We start from the raw sequence: 9843 nt of genomic DNA, 5'->3' as shown, positions 1-9843 counted from the left end.
GCTCGAGCTCCCGTCGGTGTCCAGGCGCGAGCGCTGAGTGGTGATGCGGAGCGCGACCTCCTCCTCATCCAGCGCGTTGTTCCTAGATCCGTCGTTCTCCTCCTTCACGCGACCATCCTAGTCCGTGGGATCGGGCTCGCTGCCGGAGTCCATGCCATACTTGGACATGGCGGAGGGGACGGGATGAATTTTGGAGGAAGCGAAGAAGACGAGTGGACTGAAAGAAGTGAGAGGTTTGACTAGGGCTCGCCCGATGGGGTGGTTTTCTTTTGGGGGTGGCGCGTGCCGTAGCGGGCCGATCAGACGTGGCGCCCGTGTCCGGACACGTGCGGGCGTCCCATATCTGCCCCAGATATGGGCCGGATATGGGGAGTGCGGGTCAGTCCGGACGTTTGGGCAGGATATGGGGCGTCCGTTTGGGTGACGTTTTTTGTCCGGGCAGTGACCGGAAAGCCTGTCTGGACGTTTGGGGCGGGTATGGGGGTCCCGGTTGTAGATGCTATTAGGCTCTCTTCTAACTCTAAAGTGGTCCTTCTCATGAGGAGAAGGTTTAGTGCTTTCGCTTGGACGCTTTAGACTACCTGTAATGAACTTGACATTGAATGGACTATCTCCTCTCACCTTGCTAACTACTCCCTTCGTCCGGAATTCCTTGTCATCAAAATGGATGAAAATGGATGTATCTAGAATTAAAATACATCTATATACATCCATTTTAATGACAAGTATTTCTGGACGGAGGGAGTATATCTCTACATAATCTATCTTTTCAGCAATGGCGTCCTCTAGAAAAGAGAAAGGACTGTCAGGCGGCGTTGGGCATCCTTCGCAAGATCAAACATCTTCAGGGGTTCCTGAGTTTGAGCAAGGCGTTTCTTAGCTGTTCCAGTGCTCATTTCGAGTCGAGATATGTACATTCTTTGCATTTTATTATTTGGTTGGTGAAACTTTAACCATGTGGTTACTTGGCATCTGCTGGTTTTATTAATTTAAAGCAAAAAAAAAATCCTTGTGCCTGTTTTATACTTCCTCCGTTCTGAATTACTTGTCGCTCAAGTGGACGTATATAACACTATTTTAGTGCTAGATACATACATTTGAGCGACAAGTAATTGGGAACGGGGGGAGTAAGAAAAAAGATGCACCACTGTAGTGTTTTTTTAAAACTATCCGACGAAGTTCCTGGGAGGAGGATGGCAAACGAACATTTTTAGTGGCATTTTTAGGTGATAAGTGATGGCAATTTCTGCCCCTTTTGCCACAAAATTTCCTTCTTTCTAGAAACTATCAGTCATCTCTAAAAATATTACTATGCGTCCCCTAAAGAAGTGCGAGCAAAAACGTTTGGAAATGTCACCTCGCCCAACGAACATTCGCTTGCTGTTACTCTAGGGTCTTTGTGTACATGCGGCCTTCTGAAAAGTGAGGCAAGGGAGAAATATATGCAAAGTAAGGGCATCTCGAACGCCGCTCCCGAAACCACCCGCATCCGTCTAGACGCAGCTGTCTGGACCTTGCAAGCTATCCAACGGCGACCCCATCGATCCGTGGAGTAGTCCGAGCCTCCGTCTTCCCGCAAACTGGAACCAAATCAGGGGGCGTCTGCGGGAGTCCGGAGACCAGCCGCATAGGACTCTGACACCCTAGGCCCAACCAAAACTAAGTCGGAGCCCACGCTTTTATAGTTCGTCACAATGTTTCCGCGGCAAAATCCCCTACTCTCCTCTTCCCTCCCACCGCTCTCCACTCAATTCCCGCCCTGTTTCGCTGCCCTCGTCGCTTGGAAACGTACGAGAAGTTGCCGGGGACGACAGTGTTGGAGGATCCGATGATCACGCTTGCCCGGAAGATTAACTCGAAGACATGGCAAAATTGCGGCCTCAATGCAAAGGCAAAGGCGGTACCGCTCAAGAAGGCAAAGGCGGAGGCGGAGGTGGTGGCCGTGGCGATGGACGTGTAGGCGGCGAACGTGGTGCAGGGCGGAGTCTGGGACGCAGGGCCTGCTGTCGTCGTCGACCGTGCAGACGTCGCTCTGGCCGGAGCATTACAAGGCTCCATACTTCTATGCCGCCACGCAGCTCGGTAGCCACTCCCCGACATCTGGCGCCATGCAAGTGCCTTGCTGCGTCAACGTCGACGCGGCACCGCTGCTTTTCTCGGAGTGTGCATCACCAGAGCTTATCTGCACACGGACATTGGGCGTGGAGTAGCTGGGTGCCCGCACATTATTTGATGGTATGCCTAAAGCGGGCGAGCCAAGGTACACGACGTAGATAGGGAGCTGTTTGAGATGATCTACGATGGAGGCGGGGGAGAAGGTTGCTACGAGGACGGGCAAGTGGATGACTTGGAGCCCACCTAGGCCGGCTCATACACCCAGCCGGGCTACACCTAGTCCAGCACGTACACCCAGTCGGGCACGCAGCCGAGCTACACCCACTTTGGCACGTACACCCAGCTGGGCACGGATACACCGGACAGCAGGAGGAGGATGACAAGGACGATGATCCGGATGATTTTGCTGTCGATTCAAAGAAGAAGGGTAGAGGAGAAAGCTTCAACATGTGGGATGACGATTTTTTGTGCGATGTATGGTTGGCCACTAGCATCAATCTTGGCACGGTAGAGCTCAACATTTTGGGCCAACATTCACTCTTGGTTCCATGAACACAAGCATTTCGAGCCTTACTCCAACGGGCTCATCTGCAACCATGGTGCAAAGTCTGTTAACCATCGATGCATCATCCAAGAGGCCATGTCGGAGTATTGCGGCCACTCGAGGCAACTCATCACACGGTGGCCAAGTGGTGCGCAAATCTCCGAGCAAGTGTATTCATCATTTGGCTAGATATGCATTGTTCTCTAGATCATTTGGACGGATATGCACATTGTTGTGTTGGTCACTTGGCCGGATATGCATTGTTGTCTAAATCATTTGGCCAAATACGCAATATGTTGGTCGGATATACATTGTTGTGTTGGTTATTTGGCCGGCTATGCATTGTTGTGTTGGTCATTTTGCCGAATATGCACATTGTTGGTTGGATATGCATTGTTTTACGTAGGACTACTTACAATGTTTTACGTAGTGTACAGATGGACCAATAAAATTGCAGGTAGAAGGATGATCGAGATGCCAAGAGTAAAACTTGGTGGATGGAGCCTATGAGAACCTGTTTACGTGACGTCATTCCCTAATTTTCTGGTGACGTCTGCTAGCATACAAAATGACTGGTCGAGCAGCCCGGCGATCCACGGGGGATGGATGGCCAGAGCGGGTTGGAACGCCCCTGTCGTCGTCGACGGGGGCCCCGAGCGCCCGTCGACGGGATCAATGCACGCTGCTGCTGCTGCTGCTGCTGCTGTCTCTAGGTCTGGCAGGATAAGGCGCGGAACGAGGAAATAGGCCCTGGCTGCGGCTGGCCCGCCCGGCTCTGCTCCCCCCAGCAGTGCCCGTCTGTTGTTCGAACAAATGCCTCAGCGGCCAGTACCTAACTACGGCACGGCAGTTAATGGCCGGAGAAGAGCCAAGACCAAGTCACGAGCGGCGATGGCCGCTCCACGGAACGGTGGTTTGCACGCCGGAGCGAAAATGTCAAACGACGGCGACGCTCGAGGCGCCGAGGAGGTCGGAGGTGACTTCGCCGGAGCCGAGTGGATGGCACGGTAGGACGTTCCTGTCAAGGTGGCTTCTGAACGCCGGTGTGAACCCACGGTGTGTGTGGTGGTCGTGTGCCAGTCAGCAGTCAACACACCCTCTCCGCTTACCGTCGCTGTCTACAGATTCCATTTCACTGCCTCCTGGTACCAGGTACCCTACTGGCTAATTCCTGCTTATTCATGTGTTCCAACCCAAATTACCCAGCAACCCAACTCGATGCCGGAGTATTTTACAGTTGAGATGCGTGTTAATTTGTTCATTATTGTTTGGTGTATTAGGCTCTCTTCTAACTCCAAAGTGGTCCTGAAGAGATCATATATGCATATATCACATCCCCTCAATCTGGATGCGAGCATCATATACATAGCTGTGGGGCCTTACCTTGTTTCTTTCCTTTGTTTAACTGACTTCGCCGGTCTCCCCCCATCTTTTGTTCACTGTTCACACACCGTTCACACCATTATTGAACTCGGCTGTCCTTGAAGCGCACAAGGTGACCCTCACTAGTCTGAGCAGCAGCCGTCGCTCTGGATACAAGCTCAAGGCCGCAAGCTCAGCTAGGCTAACGGGGCAGGCATTCCGTGTGAGCAACTGAGCATTGCGAAGCTTCCCCATTCTTAGGTATGATCCTTACTCTCTCTTCCTCTGCTCGGCTCTTCGACATGGATACATAAGTTCCAGCGCCAATTTTCTGCCATTTCTCCGCTTGCAGTTAATCTTACCAGTTACCCTGATCTGGGTACAAGCTCAAAGCTCATGCCATGATTGAGGGCGGCTCACACATGCATCCTCAGCTGGGGAACGCTCACACGGCGAACAGCGAGCAGCCTGAGCCGGCCACCATACCGATGAACGGCATGGCTGCTTCGGGGCCAGGCAATGGCCAGATGGCAGATGAAGCAGCCGCCGGCGGAGTGACGGAGGATATCGAGGCGGCCGGCGACAACAATGGGCAAGGTCCGCCCAACAGGTCAGCACGCCATGGATCCAGCATCAAGGATGATTTCGAGTTCTTGTGGAGGCTGCGGAAGTATCTGCTACTTCTGGCGGTGTTGGCCGTTGGTGTCACTTACAATGCTGGGTTGAGCCCGCCGGGGGGATTTCAGATGGACAGACTTGACCGCCATGCCGGTGATCCTCTCCTCCCACTTAGGTTCTTCCGGCGATACGAAGCCTTCTTTTACTGCAACGCCACAGCCTTTGCTGCTTCTCTAGTCTTGATTATCTTGCTCCTGAGTAGGGGAGTGGCGAGCAAGCATGTCTGGCTTCGCTCCATGCAGTTTACCATGATACTGGATCTTTTCAGTCTCATGGGGGCATATGCCGCGGGGAGTTGCAGAGCACTAAGGTCTTCCGTTTACATATTGGTGCTGGTCTGTTCTGTTTTCGCCTATGTTGTGGTTCATATCCTGTTGTTTATGAGGGCAGTTCCGCAGCCGTTAAAAGATCAGGTGCAGAAAACCCGGGATCTCATTCTGAAGAAGCTGAAACGCATGCTAAAAAAGGTGCCATCTATTTGCCCTGTCTCTGATCCTGACGGGCAAAGGAGCAACCGAGATTACGCAAGGGAAATCGAGGAGGCTCGCAAGTTCATATTGATGCTTGCAACTTTTGCTGCTACTGTCACATACCAAGCTGGGATAAGTCCACCTGGTGGCTTTTGGGGTGCAAATAATCCTGAACACCGTGCAGCTACTTTTGTTCTCCGCAAGCACAATCTCCTCCGCTTCAATATCTTCACGTGTTGCAATGCGACCTCTTTTGTGGCGTCTTTGGTCACAGTCATACTGCTTCTGAGCACGGAACTGAGCACGCATGGGATAAGGACTCAAGCGCTGTCTGTGTGTGTCGTGGCTGTTCTGCTGGGGCTCATTGGTGCTTATGCTTCAGGGAGCTGCAGGGATGTTGCAACATCGTTGTCAGTGATACTCATAATTGCTGTGGTTCTAATCTGTGTTCTGATTCTTGTTATTTGCCTTCATTGCAAAGCTGTAACAGAGTGGGTGGATAGGGTGCTGAAGCCAACACTTGACAAAATGATGAGTACACTGTCATTGGGGCAAGATGATTCTCCAAGAGCTCACCAGCAATGTACAGATTGTCAGAGAACGCACCATCAAGATACAGAGCTTGTTTCTCAGAGAACTCACCAGCAAGATACAGATCTTGATTCTCAGAGGATTCACCAACAAGATACAGAGCTTGACTCTCAGACAAGTCAGCAGCAACATACAGAACTTGATTCTCAAAGGGTTCCCCAGCAAGATACAGAGCTTGATTCTCCGACAACTCACCAGCAAGCTACAGAGCATGTAGGTCGAGATACAGAAGTAGAAGGTGTCATGTCTAATTTGCAATGCTACTCTGCTGACAGCAATCTTGTATCAACTGGGGATGTGAGATCTGTATCAGCCAGTGATTTGGATAACATGGAGGACATCATGCCAACAACACTACGTCAATCTCATGATCAGAGTGAACATGCTGCAATTAAAGTTGTATGCTCATCATCAACAGATGCCCTAACTACCGAGGAAGTTCCATCCGACAACTTGGAAATACAACCTGCTAGCGGTCAGCAGGTTGCAATCCCCATGGCACTATCATCAAGTAACGGTGGAAATTCTGTCCAAGGTATTTTACCGTTGCAGGGCTCGGTGGACGAAGATGCAACATCTGGTAACCTGAGAATAGATGCTGATGATCTGGCAATGGAATGTGAATTACCCGACAGCCATGTGGACAGCACAGAACAGCATGCTCAGCAAATGTCCAATAACCCTACTGGTGCAGATGATGGTGAGGTTAGATTACCTATCGACAACACTACCAATGATCAAGCCCCACAGCATCAGAGATGTATTAAATGCAGCTATCGAAATCCAGATGATGCTCCCCCGCAAAAAAAAAGAAATCCAGATGATGCTTTTCTGAAGAAGTCACGCACTTACCTATTGCTTCTTGCAATTCTTGCAGTGTCTTTGACATATCAAGCTGGTTTAAATCCACCAGGTGGCTTCTGGACATCAAATGTCACTAAGCACTCTGCTGGTGATCCCATTCTTGGGGACAGTGGTCGCGTCTGGACATCAAGTGGCACTAAGCACTCTGCTGGTGATCCCATTCTTGAGGACAATTATCATAAGAGATACCTTGCCTTCTTTTATTTCAATGCCACTGCATTTGCAGCCTCCCTTGTCATGATCCTTATGCTCCTGAGCAGGAGGATGAGCAACAAGGTTATAAAACGACGGGCACTACAGACAGCAATGATAACCGATTTGCTTGCTCTAATGGGGGCCTTTGCTGTTGGGAGTTGCAGGGAGAAGACAAAATCCATTTACATATCAGTGTCGATATTTATCGTGGTTGCATATGTTCCTCTCCATGTTTTAGTGTTTAGGCATAATGGATGGTTGAAAGCGTGTGTTACGCAGAGGATGAAGTTTGCACCACCTCAGACAGACAATGAGTCAAGAGATGCTAAGGAGAAGGACTTGGCGCGGAGGCGGAATTTGCTCTTTATTCTTGCAATTCTGGCGGCAACTGTCACGTACCAAGCTGGCCTGAACCCTCCAGGAGGCATTTGGCCTGATGAGAACAGTAAGGGTGGCAAACCAGGCAATCCAGTTCTTCAAGACAGCCACCCAGAGCGCTATGATGTTTTCTACTACTCGAACGCCGTCTCATTTGCGTCATCTGTGGCTGTCATCATTCTTCTTGTTAATAGGGAATCATGTGAGGATGGAATCAAGTCGTACGCAATCCGTGTGTGCTTGGTAGCGGGTTTGCTGGGCCTCCTGATTGCTTATTCTGCAGGAACCTGCAGGAAAGCGAGACCGGTAATATATCTTATTGTCATAGCCTCTGCAGCTCTAACATGCCTTGTGATTCAAGTACTTGTACTACAAGATGCATTAGATGGGCCACTGACCAGGTTAAGGGGCCGGTTGCGGAAGATTCTTCATCTAGAGCCTGACTCTGAGACACCGCTGGAAAGTTCAGATGAAGAAAACAAGGAACGTAATGCTCAGGGGTCAGGCACCCTTATCAGTGAGGAGACGGAAAAGAAGAGACAGAAGTACTTGATGCTTCTTTCGGTTCTTGCTGCATCCATTGCGTACCAAGCCGGTCTAAACCCGCCTGGTGGCTTCTGGCCTGATGACACTCCCAAAAATGGTTACAAGGCTGGCAACCCGGTACTTAAGGACATAAACTCCTGGCGCTACATGGTATTCTATGTCTTCAATTCCATCTCTTTCATGTCATCTATTGCCGTAGTCATGCTTCTGCTGAGTAAATCTGTGAGACAGAAGAAGGTTCCGCTCCAAGCATTGCACTTCATCATGATACTGGACCTGTCGGCTCTGATGACAGCTTATGCAGCTGGAAGTTGCAGAAAGTTCAGGACTTCAATATTCATCCTCGTGGTAGTATGTTGTGTGCTGGTGTACCTTCTGTTTATTATTATCTTGTCAAGTGGCATAGCAAGATGGCTGAAAAAACAGAAAAAGAAGGTGGCTTCCTTGCTGCTGGAGCCTAGCCATGCCGCTGCAACTTCAGCATGACACCGGACCTGAATGGAATGTTTGAATATCTTTCTTCTCCCCATTGTAATATGTTCATTGTAGTTCAAATGGAACCCATGAATTCTCAGTTGTATGCTTTTATTCAGGATAAAAGCATTTTTTTTCTTTGTTCTTGAAGAAATATTTTGTTATCACAGAGATCTTCAGGCTGCGATGAAGTATCCCCTTAGTTAAGACGTAGTTGACCTCACCTATGGTATGGAAGTATGGGCTGGATGTAGAGGTGGGGCATGCTTAGAGTTGTGTTTTGTCTGTAATGAGTTGGTTTGATGAAGAAAGTTTGCAACTCTGATTCTCTTGTGCTTCAGTTAAGTCCAAGTGGCGCATGCATGTACGTACATGCAAATGAATTGGCCTTTTTGCATGATCAGTTTTGAAGAACTGTCTTATTATTTGCCCTTATTTTGGCATTTGGAGTAGTATTTAGTAACAAAATAGGGCATGTCTGCATCAAATAAGGGCAAATAGCTGAATTTCGTTTGAGTAATTGCTGGCTTCAGTGTCTCTTCAACCAATTTTAGATTTGAACTGTTGCTTTTTATATGTTGCATTAGCCTGCTAAGACAGAAAAGGTTGAGGTGTGTTCTGTCTCCAATCTGGTTAGCAAGCAGTTTCTCCATTAAAAGTTCCGACCATCGCCTGAGCAAAAGAGCAAGCTTGACTCCATATGTCATGAGTAATGACATGTGGAAAGGCTATTTCAGACACACATGATACATTGCCAGGTACAACTATGATTCCTATAATACTTTAGGGGTGTCATTCTCAATTACTCCCTCCGTTCCAAAATAGATGACTCAACTTTGTACTAACTTAGTATAAAATTGAGTCATCTATTTTGGAACGGAGGGAGTATATCTCAACCGTGTGCCTTTATTTAGCAGTAGTTCTGTTCAGATTAGGAAAGTAAAGGATCACAACTATGTCGAATTTCCGCATGTTTTTTTCCAGCACTACTTATTCTGAGATCTCTCCTCTGTTGTTGTTCAGCAGGTTCAGTGAAGCTATGCCTTTTCTTCTTCAGGATACTACTAGTTACCTTTTGAGGGCTAACACATACACACACAAAAAAAAGGAGAACAATTAAATGGCGGGGATGCCGACAACTCTCGTCAGGTAAAACGGCGGTCTTCAGTCACCAAATAATTTCGTCACTAAGGTGCGTCTACTTTTAAATTCCCTCACTCTGATTTCATGGTTGTTGCTTTCTGGTTCGCCCTTTTTCAACATTCTCTTTGCTGTGTGCTTTAGCATTTGAAAGTCCGTCCTAGACTTTAGCATTTGTCAAAAATTATGGCGGGCCTTGTTCCGCTGGACGCTAGTAGTAGTATACCTTGGTGTGTTCCATCTTCCATGTGGACTGCACATGCTACCCCCTCGAGTGACGGGGCTTGGTGTCGCTGCAGTCCCTGAGATACCGAAGGCCTTTGATGGCGCCATCAAGAACACGGCGAGGAGCTCCTCCAGTCCATGTGACATGTGCTGTTGCACTGTGCCCTGTGCATTTTTTTCCTGTGTAGGGTTCACAAGAGGGGACGATTTTCAAGTACAGTAATTCGTAGTGGTGGCACAGCATTGGCATGGCCCCGTTGA

General features: G+C 48.9%; 1 protein-coding gene across 1 annotated transcript; it reads left to right on the top strand.

The window, feature by feature from the left end:
* The first annotated feature begins 3978 nt into the window (after positions 1–3978).
* On the top strand, positions 3979–8620 carry LOC119338480. The gene is made up of 2 exons (XM_037610811.1): positions 3979–4282; positions 4374–8620. The coding sequence occupies exon 2, from the start codon at positions 4423–4425 to the stop codon at positions 8227–8229; it is 3807 nt and encodes a 1268-aa protein (XP_037466708.1). The 5' UTR covers positions 3979–4282; positions 4374–4422; the 3' UTR covers positions 8230–8620.
* The last annotated feature ends 1223 nt before the right edge of the window (positions 8621–9843 follow it).

Source organism: Triticum dicoccoides, chromosome 7B (genome assembly GCF_002162155.2).
Source record: "Triticum dicoccoides isolate Atlit2015 ecotype Zavitan chromosome 7B, WEW_v2.0, whole genome shotgun sequence".
Classification (NCBI taxonomy): Eukaryota; Viridiplantae; Streptophyta; class Magnoliopsida; order Poales; family Poaceae; genus Triticum; species Triticum dicoccoides.
The sequence above is the reverse complement of the archived record's forward strand: the minus strand, read 5'-3'. Positions and strand labels throughout refer to the sequence as shown.